The sequence below is a fragment of the Phasianus colchicus genome, chromosome 5, assembly GCF_987193195.1.
Source record: "Phasianus colchicus chromosome 5, bPhaCol1.hap1.1, whole genome shotgun sequence".
Lineage (NCBI taxonomy): Eukaryota > Metazoa > Chordata > Aves > Galliformes > Phasianidae > Phasianus > Phasianus colchicus.
The window spans coordinates 51,571,249-51,593,380 of NC_143440.1; the positions used below are offsets into that span (position 1 = coordinate 51,571,249).

Consider the following 22,132-nt stretch of genomic DNA (forward strand, 5'->3'; position numbering starts at 1 on the left):
AACACACTTAGCTTTACATTTTGCAAAATCTCTTTTTTTTTTCCATTGTGATACGATTTTCTCAGCCCACATGGAGTAATTCTCTTTCATTTGCACATGCTATCAACTACTGCCTCTCCAACAAGCAGCGTTGCTTCAGTAATGCCAGCCTTATGTATGCATGCCTTTGAGTACATGATTAATTCATCTTAAGTACATAAACAATCTTCTTTCCCTTATCTCAAACTGCTAAGTTATTCAGACATTAAAAAAAAAAAAACATGATTTGAATAAAAAGTCAGACATTGGATTAGCAGTCTGCAAGAACATCATCGAGGGGAAAGATGGCATGGGACTGGATCAAGTAATATGAGAAATCAAGTGTCAGTATTTCTATCACATGATATCATAGAATTATGTATATTTGTTGTTCTCTTCCCAGCTGTGATCCACTTGTAGCACTTCAACTTCATGCAGAGCTCACTGCAGTGGCATAGTAGAACAGAGGATGCATTCATCACAGTGCTGTGCACTGTTTCAAAACTTGGTTTAACTTATTACCACTTCCATAATTTTACATAATTTTTAAGTAAGGAGGAGTTACATTTCATGTAGATAGATACTTTCGTGGCTAGATACAGTTTATAACACTTTCATGATTTTATTGCTGCAGGCAATATGAGGCTTGCTTGATTTCGTTTGATCTCTGTAGTTTGCAAAAATGTGAACTGTAGATAGTTTGTCCTCATTTTTTCTTTCTGTTTACTTTGAGTGTTTTTAGGAAGCAGTTTTATGTGCTTCCTTCTGAAGCATAGATATGGCAAAGGATCAGTGTGACAAGGTTGTACTGCACTGTGTTAACTTGCATTTAACATTTCCTGCGCTTACCCAAGCATGATGCTGGGCAGCTTTGGGGGTATTGTGGCTGCCTTCCAACACAACTGAAGTGCTACTTATCTGCATCCAGTCATACCCATAATAAGTAATAAATGGGCACACTGGAAACAGGCAAGGCCATGTAGAAGCTCCTGGCCCCTTTCTTGGGGTAGGTGAATGTTAAAGGACAGAGCTGCATCATTACGGTTGTCAGTAATGATGAGAGATGAAAATCTTTGAAAGCTCATTTATCTGAATAGCTAAGAAATGGAAATGCTTGATGAGCTAACCGATCCACATTCCCAGAAATGTTGTGAGTCAAAAGCCATAGCTACAAACAATCCTTTCTGTTTATGGAAAACTGTTTCCGGGTTTATTTTAATGTCTGTGCTGTCCTAATTAGTGTTTTAACTTCAGCTTTCTAGGGAAAGCAAACAGTTCTACTGCTAACGTTGTGCTTGTATTGCCGGAAAGATTCACTGTTCACAAAGAAGAGGGAGTATTGTGTCTTGAATCAAGAGTTAATTTTAAAGCAAGAGTTCTTACTGCAGGTTTGCTTACGACTGACCAGAACTGGTGATTCGAATTAAAAAATGTTACATGTATTGACAACTGGAGCCTCCTGTGTGATGATGTAACTTACTTTGGTGCCATCCAAAATTAGGCCACGTTCAGCAATCGAAAATCATTCGTGCTTGTTTAACCTTGTGTGGCTTAGGAGGAGCTAGCCAATGGTGATTAACAGAAACAAGGCAGGAAATCTGGTCTAGTAATGGCATTTGAGTCTGCTTCCTGTTAGTGCTGTCTTTAGATGTATCTTGAGCATTAATTAGCATGGAAATCTGTCTTTTTATTATTTGAACATGAACTGATACATATAGTTGCTGTGGAGCTGGAGAGGCAAAACAGGCACAGTAAACAGGCCAGGCTCCCCTCTCCTTGCTGCTAGGCTGTGGCAGGAGTCCTGCACCTTGCTGTGCTAAGCAAACAGAACTGGGGAGCAATCTGCACAAGTGTACATAGAAAGAATGGGTGAAGTAAGATAAAATGCCCTCTGCGTCATGTTCTGATGTTGTGAATACTGGTATATATTATCTTACACGTGTAGTTAGGAAAAATCAGTTTTAAAAGTAAGGCTTAATTGTATATCACTTGAGTTGTTCGGTTTAAATTGATTCATAATGATCTGTCATAACCAATACAAGCATATTAATACAGGTTTTACCATTTTTAATCATTTCTAATAAATACATAAAGAGCAAGCTGGTCAGCAGCACATGCATAATTAAAATCATCCCAGCATACTCTATTGAGGCTATAAGGATACTCAGCATCTGCCTGATGTTTCATGATGGAGGCACAGGAATATGATCCCTTTTCTGTCTCCTGCTAATTTCTAATTTATGAAAGTACGTTGAGATTCAAAAACTGGTGGAGCTAAGATCTCTTGAAAGTCCTGGTCCCTGACCTGAGGAATTCACCTGTCTGAAAAGAGTTTTTGGCAGCCTGATCTTTCCAGAAGTAAAGGATACCTGAGATAGCTGCTGCAGTACCTGCAGTGGGTAGCGTGAAACTTTCACTCTCATCAGGTAACTCTGATCTCACCCTTGCTCATTGCATGTGCAGTCACCGTTTAAATAAAGGAATATGTTCAATCTTTTTTGTTTCACCACTCTCCAAAGCTCCAAAACTGACTTGATACCATCTTCCAAGCCAAGGCTGTCTTCAGTCCTGTGACTGCAGTTATCTGGAGGATAATGACTCCATTTGACAACTAATTTTTTGTTGTTTTAAAATTTATTTTTATACTACACTGGAATAAATATGAAACCTTTCTGATATTGTTGCTAAACATAAGGGAAGACCTCTTTTTTTTATTCCAGCACCCGCTTATCTAGGCTTTTTTACTGTCCTTTCTCCCTGGTAAGACCTAAACAAGTGTCTGTCCTTACTCTCAGAATTGCTCAGGGAATGCAGTGCAGCACTGTGAAACCTAGTTTAATCTGATAAATCTAAGAAATATTTTGGTTTCAACAGAGCATTGTATTTAGACAAAATGTAATTTAGTCAAAAGTATTCTGACCAGTATCCCACTGATCCTTCAGCCCTCGACAAAATCAGACTCACATGAGCAAAAATGTTAATTGGATTTTTGTTTCCCTTCAGCTAAGTCCCAAATTAAAAGTTGCTAAACCCTGTTCATTGCCACACAGCAATGGGGTTCCAAAGCCACAGATGGGATTTGTGAAGACTGAGAACAGTCCTCTGGGTTCCCATGGCTTCTTTGTGGAGGGGTAACAAGAGCCTGTGGCCAGCCTGCCTTAAACTGAGCTCTTCCAAAACAGTTATGAAATTTTCAAACTCATGGTCTGAATGTAGATTTTGTTAGGAGTACGCTCATAAAAACTTAAGGAGGACTTAATGATTAATGGATACTTAATAAATGATTAATAGATTATTGTGGAGTCCCAGCAAGTCAGCTGGAGTGCTATGACTTTTCTGACTGCTCATGTCTGCACCATCTCTGTGGCATAAGTGTATGTAAACTCTGCAGCTGTATCTTTTGTATACACACCAGAGCTTTGTAGCTATTAATTTGATTTTGGGACATATTCATATTAATTAAGTTTTATGATGTCTCCTATATCTGCCTCTTAGCAGATGAGAGAGAGAAGAACTCGAATATGTGATTGTTTGTAACACCTTCTGAAGTAGAAGAAAAGCCTCATCTGTACCAACATGAGAGAGCACAGTATTCTCTTGGCATACCAGAGAACTGCAGTAGAACTGTGGCCACATGAGGCATCCCTGTGATGGGTGCAGCCCTGTGGCTGAGGAATGCTGTTGGTACCCTGAAGTTCTTGTTTCCAGGCTTTCCGGGCTTCCTTTCATCTTACCATTTCATTTGATCACAAAGTGCATTTCTCATACAGCTCTGAACTTCACAATATCACCTCCATTTTGCAGAAGATCCCTCCCTAAAAAACTCTGCCTCTTGAATCTCTTAAGAGCAAATTCTTTTCAGTCTTCACATTCCCATTCCTTTTGTAGGTAGTGCCAGCCTTGGAAACTTCCATGCTATCCTTCCCCAGCTCCTGAATCCATTGAACAGTGGCCTTCTTTGGCTTCCAGCCTGCTTCCTAAAATGCCCGTTTGAGCAGCATGTCCACAGCAGAAAGGCAAGAGAAGGAGGTCATCTGTAAGGGGAACTTCTTGATGCACCATCTCCTCCTGCAGTAGCCAAACCATTTCCTTGAAATGCCCTTCTCCCTCTCCTCCTCTCTCCCTCTGTCCCTGATCTTGCAGTTTCTCACCTCTTCCACCATGATTTGTGTCCGACTGCCCTCACAGAATGACTTCTGAGTTAGAACTAGCAGGTGCTTAAGATCTCATCATATATTCACTAAAACGTTTCTCTCGTTACATAAACTTGTCATGTGCAGTGAGCAGTGTTCCTCTGTGCTGTGTTTCTTCAGATACTGGCTGTGGAGTTTTTAGCTGTGCCTAAAGATTAATTCTCCTTTGGTTTTGAGGCTCCATCCGTTCTCATGGCTGACTCATGACCCGTCTTATTATTTGCTAGGTTTAAGAGCGGTAGCTAGGAGACTAATACAGCAACACGGATTGTTTTCTTGTATTTGCCCAGTTTAGAATATCTTGTGTAGCCAAATATTGCAGCAGATACTTCAATTCTATTAAAATGTTACTAGATACTGCATCGATCCAGAAATTAATGACACCACTTTTCCTGTTTTTGTGTTATATAAACCAATGTATGCACTTAAGAGCTTCCTCAGCTTTAGTTTGGATTACAAACCTGCCATAATAAACCTGGCAAATATTTTGAATAAGCACAGCTGTAAACATCTATGGCTTCGAAATCACACTTTTACTTCCTTTCTTAAAAAGAGAAAGCCCATGGAAGGGAAATTTTGGGGTAGGCAAGCATAGAGAAAACGTAGTGGAACACAGAATCAGGTCTCTTGTGTTTGCAGCACGGGTGGGATTCCAGGAGGATAAGCAAATTAGAAAACCAGACTAAACAGAAAATAGTGGAAGTGTTCTCCCTCTTATTCAGCTCTCCGTCAAGTGCTGTATTTGATGCTGTTGGAATGCTTGTGTTTCTCTCGACTGCTCTCCTGATGTGTATCTACACAGTATTGAAGTAGCAGGTGTTATTTCTGAAGGGGTCAGATGTTGTCTGCTGCAGCCTTGAAATGAGGAATGATCTTACAGTGGATGCTGCCTCACGATGCTGAGGTGTGTGGAGGCTTCTCTGTGGAAAACATGTCACTTGAATCAGCAGAAGGTGAGAAGAACAAATCTTTTTGAGGTCAGGGGAATTGTTGGGTTGTTCATGTGATCAATACCTTGCTGTCTGTAAATCAGAAGCAGGAATCAATAGGTACTGAGCCCGAATGTTTCATCTAGGTTTCCACTCGTTAGGATATAAATCCTTCTAAATCTGTGCTGGTTTTGTTGTCTTGGGAGAGTGTAGAAGCACTGCTCTGAGATTAGAGGTGTCAGAGATGGATGGAGAGAAATGGAAAAGGAGTTGAGAAGGTGCTGAGAAAGCTCAGATGTTGAATACTGCAAATTTGCAGGGGAGGAGGTGAATATAAACATTAATTTCCCCTTCTATAATATAAGAGAAATAAAGGTTTGAACCTGCCTTCTGTAGACAGCATTAGGAGTTGTGCTTGAGTACAGAACTGTGCTGAACTGCCAGACCCCAATGAGGATATTCCTGATGAACCACAACAAGTGTGTTAACTGTCAGGCATATGAGAGCCGAGGGTCATCATCATTTCACAGGATTGGGTTCAGAATCTGTGATCTCTTCAACAAAAGAAGAAATTTTGCAATGGTGAATGATTCATAGCCACCTTGTTCTTTGTTTCCTGCAGTTTTGAGAGTGTTGTCATGGAGGAGGCAGGCAGCATCTCTAGAAATACTCTCATTAGTGATGTCAGCTTAAAATGTGATTTGTATGTATTCTCATGTTTGCAGTAGCCAGTCAACAACAAATAATTCCTGGCAACCTTGTTTGACAAAAGCTCAATCTGTAATACACGCCTGCAAGCGATGACTTCCAGCATCCTGTTTTTGGTGCTGGGTTTGGCTTTGGAGTGTTTGTGAATTTAAAAAAGTACTGGAAAATAAAACAAAACAATGTAATGGGATTTCGTAGGAAGGAGACAAACTGTATCTTCTCTGGTGTTTTGAAAAGCAGATTAAAAATGTAAAAGATATGAACAAGGAAACTGGATACGTGCGCAAGCTGCCTCTCTTCTGCGTCCATCCCAGCTGTGCTGGCAGACCTCCCGTTCACTCTTATAGATGAGCTGAGAACAATGCAAAAAGTCAGCAGCACTGCCCATTAGGAAGGTAAAATAATTACATTCTGTAGGATTGCAGAAGTTCTCAGTCAGGCAGTCCTGCTTTCTGGTGCGAAACATAATGGCAGGTTTCAGTTATTTTAGCATCTTACGGGCATCCCTGCTTTAGTCATTACAGAAAACAGTGAAATGCTGTTTCTGTGCTGTGTGTGTACATTACTGAGTTTTTGCAGCCACGTGGCTGCCATGATACCATTAACTGTTTTGACCATTGAAAAGTTTATGTCAATATTTAGAGCCAGCTGGTACTGCAAGTGGGTAATTTATCACGTGTGCACAGGTAACTGCCCTCTGTCTTCTGCTTGCTTTACTGTAATACTGGTGTGGATGCATGAATTTTCACTTAAAGTAAATGTTTATGTTTCAGTTTCACCCTCCTCTTGGACCTTTCTGGGGCCAGTGCTAAAATCTGAGGTCCTCCCTCCCATTAAAGCTGGGGGAAGTGCTGCTGTGCCTGCCAGGGTCAGAGCCCTCCCAGAGGGAAGCAGGGAAGTGGTGCCCATTCCGCAGAGCATTCGGTTGGTCTCATGTCAAATGTGGGCCCTGAGCTCTTCATGGTCTGAAAGGCTCCCTTCTCAGAGCTGTCAGCTCAAATCCAGTGCCTTAGCAATATTTCACCCCTTATGTGACTAGAGGGCAAGGACCTTGGATCTGTCACTAAACTCTGACTTCCTGTCCGAGTCAGGAAAGTGTTCCTCCAATTAGGCAGCATACCAACCTCTGAGTCCCCTAATTAATTTCCTCTCTGCTGGTTTCTGAGCTTTCTCCACTGCTGCTGTTCTTCAGATTCTGTCCTTTAGCAATAGTTTTTATGATTTGCGGTAGTTAAAAGAACTTGCTTCAGGCTGAAACTTAGCCTGAACAGTCACTGAAGATAGCTAGAAATAGATTTTCTTTCTACAGGAAAAGTGTGTTCCAAGTACAGAATTATAAATCAATATACACAGATAATTTGGGGTTGCTGTGGGGCTTTGAGTTTGGTGGGTTATTCTGCTAAATGCCACTTCAGTGAGTAATCTGCAAATACGAGTCGGTATATGGGTGTTTTCTTCAGTGAAAACATTGGTTATTAGTCATTATGTATTTAACATGCCAATGGATCATTAAAAATAAGTTTCCCAAATTACCAGGCTCAAATAAGAAAGTCTGTATCCTCATGGTTAGTCTGTGACTGTACATGGTAATCGAACTTGTGTACAATTTTGGGTATGTGGTGCATGCCATTAGACTTCACTAGACAGTGTAGACTTGTACAGGTAAACCACCTGTGCAGTCAGGTCACTTGGTTGGTGTGAGTGCAGGGAGCCCAGGAGCCTCCATTCTGGGTAATTTCAGGATGTGCTGAGGATGGCTGGTGTGTGACAAGAGGCCTGGGCAAAACAGGTTCCATGTCATGAAGGCTGGCTGTCTGCATAGATACCAGTAGGGTTTTCAAACATAGGCTCTTGCCAACATCTCTTTCTTGTTTTAATGAAGTGTAAGGTTTTGAAAATATGCTGAACTTTGCCTTCATCTCTTTTTACCCTAGAAGAGTCTTGCACTTGGAGAAAAAAATCTATGGTTAATTTTCTTTATATTTTCCCCTGATGCTCTCCCATGGCCCTTTGTAGAGCTACATTGCTGGCCATGTGAGTAAAAAATCTGAGTAAAAATTTGTTTTTTACTCACAGATTTTTAATTAACATTTTGAGGATCCTGAAAACTGTTTCCTGGGTCATCTGGTCCATCTCTCCTTGGGAGGGAAGAACTGTTCTCTTTTGTTAATTTAACCAATGGTTCCTGTTCGTTTTGTTTTTCATTTAGTGTTCTAGATGGGACTAATGAAGAAGATCGCTGTAGCAGTGCCTAGCACTGTCAAAAGGCATTTCACAAGCTGCTTTTCTTTTCTAGGTACAGGCAGTGGATCCCTGTCCCACGCTCTCATTAGGACAGTGGCTCCCACGGGGCACCTGTACACAGTGGAGTTCCACCAACAGAGAGCTGAGAAGGCCAAGGAGGAATTTCGGGAGCATGGAGTAGAGCATCTGGTCACGGTGACCAACCAAGATGTCTGCAAGAATGGATTTGGTGTCTCAGACATTGCAGACGCTGTGTTCCTGGATATTCCATCTCCATGGGAAGCCATTGGACATGCAAAGTCAGCGTTAAAAGCTGAAGGTAACTGCACTTAGCTCTTTTTAGGAAGTACCGTCTCTGCCTCTCAGCTATATGCTAGATCTGTTCCTTTCCATTATGTGATCGCTGTTCTCAAATGTCAAAGTCTCTAAGCATTTCAAAGGATGAAAAAGAAGTCTTCAGTTTGCAGGGAAAGATTTTGAAAAGAGCAGAACAACTTTTTCCTACAGGTCCGTGCTAGCAGCTGCAATTAATGGGTAGTTTATAAAAGAAAACAATGTTTGAACCTTTGTCTAGTGCATTTTCTAGATCTGAGGGTGTGTGGGAGGCAGCAGCAACAATAAATGCTGAAAGCAAATTTCTTTGGCACTTCAGTGGAAAGGTGTTTGTATAATAGGTGTTCAAAATCACTTTACATCAATCATTGCAGATTGGACCAGTTTAACAATGCTCCACATCAATAATGTTAAAGAAAATGTGGTTATACTTAAATATGCATACTGATTTCTACCTTAAATCTCTGCTGTCAGAGCTAATGGGAAGTATGACATTGGCTGCAGTAGGCATTGAACCTAAAGGGTGTTCCAGCTTGTGTCAGCTGCTCCTGGATGATGGCAACAAGTGGAGACTGCTAGTGTGGGATTGGATGGGTTTTGTCTGTTTATGGTACATCTTTTGTAGGGAATAAACTATTCTCCTATCCTGAAATATGTTTTCCCCTGATTGCTGTTCTGCCATTGTAATTGCACTGGTGTGAATCTGAGCTAACTTCTGCCAGGCTATGAGGTGACTTTTCTAATCAAGACAGTATGGAGTGCAGAACAGTGCCCATGCTGGGACATGACTTTAGCAGGGTACTGACTTTAGGTAAATTGCTTGGTCTAAATCACAGGATTTAAGCTTGTTCTGGAAGGTCACTGAATGTGTTTGAGTCAGGACCAACCCAGGCAGTAGGCTCCCTCCACTACCATGGAAAATTTTCAAGGAAGCTTTCCAATACAACACATTCTTTAAAAAGTAAATAAACAAAAAGAGAGACTAATTAGCACTCTGTACCTGCAAGGGTAACAGCTGAATTTGTAGCTGCTTTCCAGTGTGTCCTGGGAAAAAAATAATTTTCACTGCACTGTACAATGCCCTTCCCATGCTCAAATTATCTAATCTAGTGAGCAGAACACTCAGCTGACTTCCCAGCTTAGAAGGCGCTGCATTGCGCAGCCCAATTTGAATGATTTAAGTGGTGCATGCTTAGAATACTGAGCAGGGCTGCTTGAGCAATTCCGAGGTTTGAATCCCTGTCTCACTCCAGCATTTGAAAAACAGATTAAAGGTACCGTAGTACCAAACTGACAATACTCTTTGGCTACACTTTTCTGTGCTACAAGGTTACACCTGCTAAGCCAATATTAGAAATATTTAAAACCCTTTTTTTTTTTTTTTGTCTGTAAAGTGACATCGTGTGCGTTTCACCAGTCAAAGGGTGAAGCTGCTTATGGCTGTTTTCAAATAGTTAAAGCTCTTCTGCAGTAAGAACAGGTTGTGCACATACTGCTGCTCACCTTCATTTCGGTGATAAGGCATCACTGGAGAGAATGAGCCCTTGCACTCTTTTCCCTCCATATCCTCTCTCATGCATCTGGACAGGATCACATGGCAGGTTTTATAGTGATGCACAGTGTAAACATTGGTGGCAGGCAGTGGTCATTCATTCGCTGAGGTCGTAAGGTAATTAGGTTGAAGTCATGAATTCAATATATAGCATGAGTTAACCTCCTCTTTAGAACCACAATATTCCTTATAGAGTTTTCAGCTGAGATTGCATGTAAGAGAGAGTTCTTGACCTTAACAAATGCTTATCAAATCAGTATTTTCTCTCCTACTTATGCTCAAGATCCTGAGTCTTGCAGCTCCTAGTAGGCTGAGTGTTAATGATCCTCTTCACAGAGTACATTTATCACTCACGTTATGCCTAGCAGTAGGCTGTAAATATGCTGCTTACGATAGCTTGGCCTCCCGTTTAATGCACTGCCAACTTGTGAAGAGCTAAAAGAATAAAAATGCACAGAGTGTTTTTGACTCGAAGGTTCTTGTTCTCTGGTGACATGCTCTGCTGATGCTCAGGCTTGCATCTCAGCTGCATCCTTCTGTGCTCATTTCACCAGTCACGCTTTCAGGCAGAAATGCTGCTTGTAATATCTCTCAGGCACTGCTGCACTGCAGAACTTGCTTTCATTTCCAGACCTGCACTGTTTTCCTTTTGCAGCATCTGCTGATGAATGCTTTTCTGTAGTCATAGCAGTATCTGACCTTGGTGGTTTTTTGCAAAGTTGCTGTTAACCCCTTCAGGCTAGATTTTAAAAAAAGAATAATTTAACAGAATGAAAAAAATGAGAGGTAACAGAAATATCCTCCACATCCTACAGTACTTAAATACCCTGAAACTTTTGACTCAGTCGTCTCCCAACTGAATATTGTAGTGCTTTGATTATAATTCTGTACCCACCTACTCTGCTCTCTAAGTATTGCCTATTTCATACATATATACATATAATTGTTAGAGTTGGAGGGAACCTTTAAAGGCCATCCAGTCCAACCCCCCTGCACTGAACAGGGACACCCACAGCTCCATCAGGTGCTCAGAGCCCCGTCCAGCCTGACCTTGGCTGTTTCTAAGCATGGGGCATCCACCACATCTTTGAGCAACCTGTGCCAGTTCATCACCACCCCTATCGTAAAAAAAGCTTCTTTCTTATGTTCAACCTTCATCTCCTTTCTCCATAAAGCCCTAAATTATGAGTTTGTCAAATAGTGATCTGTGTGATCTCACCTGAATCAAGTGACATGGTTCAGGTCTCCCCAAAAAGCCCTGCAGTGGAAGTTCCTCCAAACACCTCCCTGTATGGGCCTCACTGAAGAAACCTTTTAGGAATACTCTGCTTTTCTTAGAGGTACTTGCTTTTCATTTCCAAAGTCTTTTGTTTGTTTTGTTAGTTCACAGTGGACTTAAGTCTTGCTTGCATTTTTTCCTCTACCATAGCCATTGACTGTTGTCCTAACCTGCCAGGTTTGGTTCTTACAGTTGCTGTATAAGCAAATAAATAACAATCCAACCTCCCAGTAGCCTGTGGCGTAGGTAAGGGATTTAATTTTTATTTAGGTTTGTTTCCCTCCTCCCTAGTGCTTTCAGGGAATACCAGTTCTATGCAGAAATTCTCACTGGCTATTTTTCCTAAGCCCTAGAGGTTATTCATGGTCCCATTTTCAAACCACCCAGGTATGGCTCTGAGGAACACCTGAAATCTTCAGCTGCTTCTGTGGCAGCTGGGTTGGGAGCCCCCCAGGCTGAACCATGCTGAGAGGGCAGCAATGGGAGGCTGCTGCTGGTTGAGCCCCGGCTGCCTCAGGAACACACAGGGAATGTGTTAGGGCAGGAAGTGGAGCCTGCCAGTCTAGTGTGCTGTCTAGACTTTCTTCCTCCACCCATGCAGGTGGTACTCAAGATGGTATCAGTGCTTCTCATGTCCATAGGAGGTTGTTTTGGAATAAATGAACGAAGCTGTAAGTGTCCATAAAACATCATCACCAGCCTTTATTAGTGTGCCACCTGCTTTGATTTGAAGGAGAATTTGCTCAAGGTGAAGGTAAAGATAATCAAGGTCAGGCTGGACAGGTCTCTGAGCAGCCTGATCTAACTGTAGGTGACCCTGTTCATTGCAGGGAGTTGGTCTAGATGACCTTTAAAGGTCTCTTCCACCGCAAACAATTCTGTGATTCTATGATAGTTTGAAACAACCTCCAAGTGTTGAGGGACCATCTGGTCTAGCGCAGAGCTGCCCTACTAGGATCAGAAGTAGGTGCTAACTCTCAAATTCCATCTGGTTCCCAAGCAGTGCTTGCTGAGCTAAGCACGGCTGGTGTATCTTGTTGGACAGCATTAACTTAGCTGAGGTTGCAGGGATTTTTAGCTCAGGTGCACACAGTGGGCCTGGTCCTAAGCAGAAGTGATTCTTTCACTTGTCATGAGCTAAGCAGGTTTCCTGCACTGTAATCCATACTGTGGAATGCTGGCCAGAATTGTTGGACTTTGCACAGCTTGTAGAAAGAAGCTGGGGATGAAGCGAATCTTAAAGGAAGTTGTTAGATTTTCTTCACGAGTCTGGTGCCAACTTTTTTTTTTTTTTTTTTCCCCCATTTTTGATACGTGCTTTTGCCAGCTCCATAGCAGTCAGTAGGAATGAATTGCTTTGGAAGGATGCACCTACAAACATGGAGATTAAGGTCACATTTGCAGAAAATGGCATCAAGCTCCCATTAATGAGCTGGCGATTGATTTGGAAAAATTTTTCTTTTCTGAATCAAGAAACATCCTTTAATTTCTAACAACAGCCAGATCCTCTAATTTCACTTGTCAGGGAAGCTGCATCAAATCGCCCACGAGCACACTCATTTAAAGGACATTTTGTCCCCTTTTGCAGAGGCAATATTTTTAGTGTCCTACTAGCACAGAGTAAATGCCACAGTGATGCTGCTCTGTGACTTTCCTGCCTCACCCCTACATAATGATCATGCCATGGGATCTTTGTAACATAATCTTCCAATTATCACAATGCACTGAAATCCCAAAACCCAGAGCTGTGTTCTCTTACCAGAAATAAAAATGCTGTGCTGCATTTTCTGCGTCACAGAACCATTTCCAAAATTATGGGCCCTTTTCTCAGGAACTTAGCAGTGCTGCACAACATATGTTCTTTTCACATCCTCTGAGTAATAGTGTGATGATGAACAAACCTAGCAGAGCACTTGTGACGCATACAGCAACCTGCAAAAGAGAGGGCACGTAACTTGGACACATGTTGTTTTCATAGCATGAGGATGCATTGAGTTTGTGTCAGTTGTTTAGCACTGCCAGATTTTTCATGCTGGATACCTCATGCAGATTTTAGGTAAGTAGAACTGGTAGAGGTGTTACTCTTTGCTCAGACAAACCAGAAACACAGTTGCTTGGAGGAGTTGCACAGAAGCATACCAAGAACTGTGCTGGAAGGAGGAGCAATTTCCAAGGCACTGATCTCTATATAAGATAGCAAGGTGTGTCTCTTGATTATTAATTAGATACTTTTAATACCATGCTTAAAAAAAATGTACAGTGCTTTGTAGATGCAAATCCTCTCTTTTATTTCTTCCCCTTCCCCTGAGCTCTCTCCTCTAATTGTTCCAATTGTACTTTAATTTTCATAGGCTCTTGACCCCACTGCTGGTTAGAGTGGCTGCCAGGACTGTGTGGGCACCTTCCAGCCTACAGATTCAGATTTAACCTCTCCATTAAATGTTTCAAATAAACTCACTCTCTGTAAAATTGAAGGTGGAAAAAGAAATTTAAGGCTTTAATAAAGACTCATTATTTTCTTTTCAACTTTAGCACTTGTCAGAGGCATTATACATGAATAAACACATTTTTAGACAGCTCTTCAGATCAAAAAGCTCACACGGCTTCCCAATGTGAACAGGATTAATCTCAAATAATTGCTGTATCCATTTATGATGACACACAGGTCTCATTAAACAAATTTAGGAACGGTAGCTTTCCTAAAATGAGAGCTCTGAGAGAACACGAACCTGGCTTGCACCTAGAAGTCCTGCTCCTTCAGCAGAAGAGCATGTCCTTCTCAGTGCTGCTTTTCTTTTGCTCAGAGTCCACTTTTTTTTGGCAGCTAAATCACCATGGCAAATGAAGCGTCCCAAATCTATTTTAGGCAGTCTGGAAGTCTGGAGCTGCAATTTCATTTCTACCTTCAAGCCTTCTGCTAATTGCAGCCTTCCAACCTTTTCTTAACACCTGCTTAATGAAACAAGTTCAGCCCGTGCGTCCAACCCAGCCTGCAGGGTGATGTTGAGAGGAGACAGCAAAGAAGACCTCCTTGCCTGTTTGACAGATGCCATCTGGATGTCAGCTATCACAAGCACCTTCTTCTCTACCCAGTGGCTCAGAAGCCCATTTTCTGTAGCCCTGCTTCCCTAAGCAGTCTGCTTTGTGAGGAGGCAGCCTGATAAATTAATACCAAGTTTGGTGCTGCCATGCTGTGCTCAGCTGACCATCCTGAGGCAAAATGAAGGTTGCTCTGGCTTTAATTGGAGGCTTGACAAGAGCTGTAGGCGGGTCTGCAGCTTGTGTTGCTGCAGTTGTGTGCAGGCTTCTTACTTTTCCTCTGTAAATCCACAGCTTGTGCCTAAAGATGTCTTGAAATCTTTGCAGTCAGAGTAAATAAGGAGAACAGGTTTGTTGTAAATGTAAATACGTTGCCATCTTTTGTTTCAATATGAATGCAAAAAATGAAAAGCCTGAATGAAATCGTAGTAAGTCTCAGATCTCAGTGCAGATTCTTTCCTTGCAGACAAAGAGTTACTGTGAACTGACATTTAGCTAAGTTAGACGTTTGTTCAGTTCCCTACACAATAAGAATATGGCATCGTTCTCTATAACATATGGTCATTATAGTAACTTTCTAGTTACATAACAGAAATTTCTTCTCGAGCTTTTCTCTTTTATATGTACAACCATGGCAGTGTACTGCCTGGCCAGAAGGGAAGAGCTGTCGGATGCAGTTCTGGTAGTGCTGGCCACACTGATAAACATATAAATCTAATTTCATGGGAACTAACAGACCGGGTGCACAATTAAATTGGCATCCCCAGAGTTGGTTAATAGTGACACATACCAGCAGTAATTTTGCAGGTGGTTATTAGATTTGTTCTTTAATTGTCACTCCAGGGAATTACTTGTCTGGGTACTTTGTTCTGAAGATGCATGATAAGAACTGCTGGCTGTGGAGACTTTATCCCAGGACTAAAATTAAATCCTGCTTAGTGTGTGGTGGATTAATGGTCATGGAAAGTGTTCTTCCCCAATCAGTGCCCGGCACATCATTGCTGTGCAGTAACTGGAGTGCTACAGTGACACTCTCAGACCTGATGCTTTCTTTTTTTAGAGATGTGACTTGAGAAATGAGAAAGGGGGGAAAAAAAAAAGAGCGAGTTTGAGATAAAGCAGGCCTCGTGTAGCCCCTGCATTGCCTCTATTTTTAGCAGGATGCTTTGCTCTCAGCTGCACGGGTTTTTTAACTGCTTAGACAACGGGGCTTGGGAGGCTCAACGGGATGAGCCTGGGAGAGGGCTGGGAAGGAATGCAAATTAGGTCAGCACACATTTTCATCTAATTGTAAGAAGTGAAACAGTGGCTGAAGCTGCATTGTCCAGCTCCTTCCCCCAGCACAAAAGCTTTTCAGGAAGGGCAGCGTCCCTCGTGGGACACCGTGTCCCGGGTGAAAGCACATGCCCTGGCTTTATGGCAGACAGTGTCCTTATAATTCTTTGATCTGATTTGGCTTTGGCTTTTCAGAGTAAATCTGAATCATTCTATTCTCAGCTGTTAAGGTGACATTGTAGCCAGCAGAAAGTTGTAGGGAGCCTATTAGTGTTCTGAATGTGGAATCCAAACTGAGCCATGTGCAGAGGAGGAGGTGAGCGTTAGTTTGTCACTAAGAGCCCCTTCCTAGTGGTTTGGTGCATCTGCTGTAAAACTGCCCGATGTGGTATTCAGTAAATTTTAATGCTCAAGAGACACGCTAGTCAGCTTGACTAAAAGGGTAAAGTCTTAACAGCACTCCATCTATGGCCTGGAGAGATTACTTTATTCTGTACACGCATACCATCGTTCCCAAATAAACACAGCCGCTTTTGTCGGAGCGTGTGTGCACGCACACTTAGATTCTAATGAAGGCAGCTCTGTACAGTGTGTGGAGAATGACTTCTGGCTTTGTGTAGTTGCCAGCTTCAGAGCAGTGCCTCAGCCCAGAGCAGTGGATAGTGACTCCAAAAGAGGCACTGCCCTGAGGGGATTGACTTTAAGAGTTTTATCATGAACAAGTGCGGTGGGCAACGCTGGGTTTGGAAGATGAGTGAGTTTGCCATTGCAGTTTTTTAGGAGTCTGATGCATCTTGTGAAGTCATCTTGATGCTGACACTTTGATCCCACATTGTTGCCTGATGAAGATTTTCTTTCAGAATGTTTTTATTTTTGTATAATTCATAGAATCTTAGAATATCCCAAGTTGGAAGTGACGCATAAGAATTATCGAGTCCAGCTCCTAATTGTAATTCTACACGCAGCTAGGAGAATTTGAAAAAATAGAAAAAGTGCTTCATTTGTGTTTTTGCCCTCTTACCTACTACCTGTCTTCTTTTGCAGGTGGCCGCATCTGCTCTTTCTCCCCCTGCATTGAACAAGTCCAGAGAACTTGCCTAGCAATGGAAGAGTACGGTTTTACAGAGATTAACACCTTGGAAATTCTGCTCCGAGTATACAATGTAAGGACAATTAGCTTGCAAATCCCTGACCTTGGAAAAGCAGCTGAGGATAATTCTAGCACTGGCTTTGACAGCAGCAACCCATCAAACCAAGGTAGCCCAGGCACTAATCTGCAGCAAGGAACGGTGCAGTTCAAAAGTGGCGTGCCACTGAAGGAGATGGTGGGTCACACTGGGTACCTGACCTTTGCCACTAAGAGCCTCTTCTAGTACACTTCAACTTGGGGAAGTTCAGAGTGTTTTGTGTGTTTGTGTGCATTTGCTGTTTTCATGGTTCTTTTTTGTAGGGCATCCAAATTTTTCCTTGTCAGGGAATTCCATATATAGTCAGATTTAGTTGGAATATGCTTTGTTTAAATAGCTCGCAAGCATTAACCAGAGCAGCATCAAGGGAATGTTGGAACTCTGGAGCAGTGCTCCGCTTGCCATCAGAAAGACAAAGTAATAGCAAGTGGCCATTCATTGGAATGTGCGGGATAGAGATTCCTCCTGATAAGAATGTAAAACAGCACACTGATCACAAACAAGATGGATTTTTTTCCTCCTCTTTTCTGAATGACTTTCCCAGTTTTATGTTTTTATTACAGCACCATGAGACACTTCTCTTTTCGAACTTCTCTGGTGTGTGTGTGTCGCTTTTAGGAACGTGGAAGTGCTTCTTTGCTTCCTTTTGGATATGGAAGTTGCAGAGCCGTATGGTTGCCTGCATGGCAGGTCACAGTATTGGTGTTTCTTTGGAATAGTGTAGAGCTGCACAGAGGGTTATTGGCAGCACTCAGGATCACAGCCTCTTACTCCATTCTGGCATCTGCAAATCACTTGGATTACGCAGAGTTTGAATAAGTGTGCTAATTGTTGGATTTGGTCTAAAATGGTATTGCAATCAATTGGTAGTAGAAAATCAGGCATGGATTTGTACTGTAATCTTCTAATAGGTCATCTGCAGTCGGTGTTATGAATCCACTGTGAAAATGCACATGAATGGATGGGGAATGTTATCTGAACTTCTCTTTGTGTGCAGTGTGACTGAGGTGCAGTTTGCTTGGTGTTTTATGTGCGTGATGGTGAGTTATTGTCCTACAGCTGAATGACAGTAAGATTACTTTTAGCAGGACTTGTCTCCAAATGGCAACAATAATGCAAATGTGGTAAAACCATTAATCAGCCTTATTAATTAAGTTTTTAGACCATTTACTCTTCAGTATTCCATAAAAGCTGGTGGGTGGGATGAACTTTTTAAGTGCTGGATTACGTTTTATTATTTAGAGAGTAAAATAATTATGAAAAATGTTGAAGCTCCTCTTTTCTTTTTATTTAATGTGTTGTTTTTTTTTTTTAACAATTTCACAGATATTCCAGCCACTCTGGAATATTCATACTGTCTCTGGAAATATTTAGCTGTGCCTTGCATTTGGCACTTTCATATGTTGATTGTAAGAAAAATAACCATCCATAACCTGCTGCCTGAGCAATTGAACTTGATATCCCTCCCCCATTCTTGACAAAAATAAACAAAGCTAAGCTTTTAACATGTTATGGCAGAATGCTAATCCATAATGGTTTAAAGAAAGCTCAACCGATCACGACAGCAAAGATAAACTGTTGAGCAGATTAAAGGCAGAAAGCAATTCTGTAGCATTAAATCAGTTATGTAAGCAGGCCTACCATTGTAGCTTTTCTCCAGAAATTATGTGAATGTTCTGTTTCTGCTGTTGTTAACTTCATCCAGACAGGTTTGTGCTAAACTGCTAACACTGTTGATACGGTTTGGTGGCTGTGTTGTCATGATGTGCATGTAAGTGCATATGCACATGTTTGTGTGTGCTTGAACTGCCACCATGGAAGTGATGCTGAAAGACTCAAATAAAACAGAAGAAGGCATGAGGAAATACAAAGTTAATGCTACGAGACTGCTTACCTGGAGGTGATTCTCACTTTCTAACAAGTGGGATCCCCAGCTTTCACCAGAGATAATCACAGAATCATAGAATCACAAGGTTGGAAAGGGCCTACAAGATCATCTAGTCCAGCCGTCCTCCCATTACCATTGCTACCATAAGCCTCTAAACCATATCTCGTAGCTTCTCATCCAGACGCCTCTTGAACACTGCCAGGGACTCCACCACCTCCCTGGGCAGCCATTCCAGTGCCTGACCACTCTCTGAGAAAAAGTTTTTCCTTATGTTTAACCTAAACCTCCTCTGGTACAACTTGTGGCCATTTCCTCGGGTCCTGTTTGTTGCCTGGGAGAAGAGGCCAAACCCCTCCTCATCACAACCTCCCTTCAGGAAGTTGTAGAGTGCAATGAGGTCTCTGAGCCTCCTCTTCTCCAAATAACTTCAGGGATTCTTTTTTTTCCTGACATTCAAACAGGATTAAAGAGGAACAAAGTCACATTTCTGTCCTACAAATAGACATGGAATGGAAATACCAATATGTCTTCATGGAGTTTGAAACAAGGCTGATGCTTCTTTGCCTACAAAGCCCAATTCAAAATCCCTTGAAATAAACCATTGACTTTGCATTGCCCATATTGATTTGATCCCTGCTGAGGAAAGGCAAGCATTGCGTAACAGGAGAAGGATTTAATTTCTGTCTTTGCAATATTAAAAAGGCCTCTGTGTCCTTGTTGCCAGTTCTGGCCATGGCCAGCACCACACAGCTTCCTGCTGGTGCTTTGCTGGCAGGGTCATGGGGAGAACCTCTCACAACCCAGCACAGACCACCTCTCAGTTCTGCTTATGATCACCCACTTTTTCATTCTGACGATCTTTGCTGTCCAAAGTGGTAAATCAGAAGTATGGGTTTTTACCATCACAGTGGCTGAATCTGCCTGGGCCACGCTTTCAGTGACTCATCTTTCCTTTTAAGACACTTTAGTTCTTCAGTCTAGAATGAGACACCTCCTCTCTCTGCCCTGCCACAGCTCAGTCACACATTGCCACCTTCTCCTTGCTAGCTGTGCACCTGCATCCCTCGCTTTGGACAAGCACCAATACACGCCTCTGCCTCACAGCCGGGTTCAGCTTGTCCCATGTGCTCCATGCCCTCCAAGCCAGCAGTCATAGACACCTTGCAACCTACAAGGCAAACAATAATGACTCAGGTGAGGCTTGTGAAACACTCGAGAGACTTGCTGTTGTTCACTGTCTTGCTGTGCTTTAATTAAAGCATCGCAGATCTATATCTCATTGTGGTTGTTTCCTTCTTACTTGTTAGCACAAAATTTTTCCTCTGAAGATGTGAATATAAATTGTGCTTGAGAAACTGAAAGGGATCATGTAGCAAAAGCAGTATGAACTTCCTCTTTTGCCTGATTTCCTGCTCTGTTCTCCTTAGGTACTTTGGGCTACGTGATGGTGAGGAGATGGCTCTTGCTTGGAAGTGTTCCAGAGATGAGGGTTCTGGTTCACACACTCCCTTGAGAGTACATCTGTGCTCCATTAGTCCTGGTGAGCAGGATGATTGCGGAAGTCGTGGTGACCCAGAAAGGCGGGGGCTCAGAGATGCAGCAAGTCTAGATCTGCTTGTAAATACTAGAGCACATCCCAGCCGCCTGCATCATTAGGTGCACAAGCACACTGGCAGCACATGTTTGTGCCATATAGGTTCCTTCTGAATAGACTGGAGACAACTGTGCCCTCCTGGGCTGCAGTTCAGTGGTATCTAGTGCCTCAAACTCACCTCTGATGCAGCTGGGAGCAGGGCATGCTAAGAAGAGGAGGGCTGGGGTTCTCAGAGACTATTTGCAGGGCTCCATCTCAGCTTCTGCTTGCGCAAGTATGAGAGGCACAGGGAGAGAAAAGTGGGAGAGCCAGTGTTGCATAATGATGATGTTGCACCAAAGGTACGTGCAGCTGTGAGTAGCTGAAGGGGGTTGCTCTACTACCAGAAAGTTCTGTCAGTGTCACCATGAGGGAAAGCATTTACATGCTGCTGGCCTCTCGAGTGCTCCTGAGGAACCGTTGTTCAGATGCCAAAAGAAGGGAGCCAGGCTGTGTTATTTCCTTTTTCCCTGTGTGACAGCTTCTGAACTGGAATGAATCTGCAACGGTATCAATGCAGAGAACAAACAGACCTTGAATCAAATTGTCAAATAAAAATAATTGTCTTTGCTTTTACCTGCATATCTCCCTCATGAGCTCCCTGTCCTTTTGTTGACTGCTCAGGACATGCTGTTCTTCTCTGAGGGAGGGCAACAGCTTTGAACTCCTAGGTTAGCTGGCTGACATGCTGATAGAAATGACTGCAGAAGGCAGCTGGGAGCACAGGCCTGTGGGAGTGATCACTGTACCTACATCTTTCTCACCTGGTTCCAAGGACAGATGACATACAACTGCACCTTCCATACAGGGAAGTGTTCCGTTCCTCTCATCTCTCACCTGCCTTTAAACCCAAAGGTAGCAGAGCACACATGCACAAGCACCTCCTGGTGCTGCAAAGCAACTCAGGTGGCACAGCCAGGTTTTTGGCAAGCGCAGCCATTTTCCTGTTTGCTTTACAACTGTTGTCCCACAGGGTGAGGAGTAAGGCATTATTTGACATCCCAACCTCAGGCACATGACCACAGAGGCTCCACAGGCACAGTTGCTGCAAGGTGCTGTGTGTACTGCTGCAAAGCTCCTGACCCCTGAGCACCCCGTGGAGATGTTGTTTTGCTACAGCAGCAGCACAGCCTCACTTAAGCTTCTAAAGACCTCAGCCTGAAGTTATTTCAGATGGGGCTGAATAGGTTGATGCTAAATTTCGTATTCCTTTATTGTTCTTGAGAGGAAGATTTGCATGAATGGTTCCACTCAAACTGTGAATGACTCTCAGGGGGTCCAGACAGCTGCAGGAGCTGTTAGAGCCCAGGACCAAGGACTTCCAGACATGCTGGCTGAGCAGACACAGCTACCCAAGCAGAGAAAGAGCTTTTTGCATCTTTGTCTAGCTAGCACTGACACTATTTCAGCATGAAATGTGATGAGTCCTGCTTAGCCAGGAGAAACTGCTGTATGAGCAACCTTCCTTTGTATCAGGTACTGTGCAGGACAGGGAGGTCTGCGAGGGAATTCCTCTCTTCGGTTGCTTTGGGAACTGAGAACCCCTTCTTCCTTTGGTCAGAAGAGTCGTTACCTCTAATGCAGGTGTGTGCACTCAGGCTAGCTGCTTGCTGGGCATGTGGGATGAAAGTTTGTGGTGCCAGAATATTCGGAGCCAGATGTTCTTTTATTCCACTTGAGGGATGAGGAAGATGATGAGGTTATAGATGCTATGTTACTTTTTATATTAATCTCTCATGTCCTTAGAAATTGTCCATAAAGCACTATTTCCAAATATTAAATCAGAATCAAGCTATTTGTAGGGATCTGAGAACCAATTCTGCCCAAAGGAAGAAATGGAAGAACCAGTAGCAA

General features: G+C 42.6%; 1 protein-coding gene across 10 annotated transcripts in view; it reads left to right on the forward strand.

The window, feature by feature from the left end:
• The window catches only part of TRMT61A (tRNA methyltransferase 61A), a 47,905-nt gene that overhangs the window by 2,596 nt on the left and 23,177 nt on the right, over nt 1-22,132 (forward strand). For 5 of the 10 annotated variants that reach the window (XR_016467070.1, XR_016467069.1, XR_016467071.1 and 2 more), the window contains exons 3-4: nt 8,145-8,411; nt 16,615-16,895. Coding sequence is in view for 7 of the 10 variants with exons in the window: in XM_090141700.1 (XP_089997826.1) it covers nt 8,145-8,411; nt 16,615-16,895 (548 nt within the window). In the remaining 3 variants the exon portion in view is untranslated. The other 5 variants (XM_031592942.2, XM_090141699.1, XM_031592941.2 and 2 more) reach the window with 3 other exon arrangements.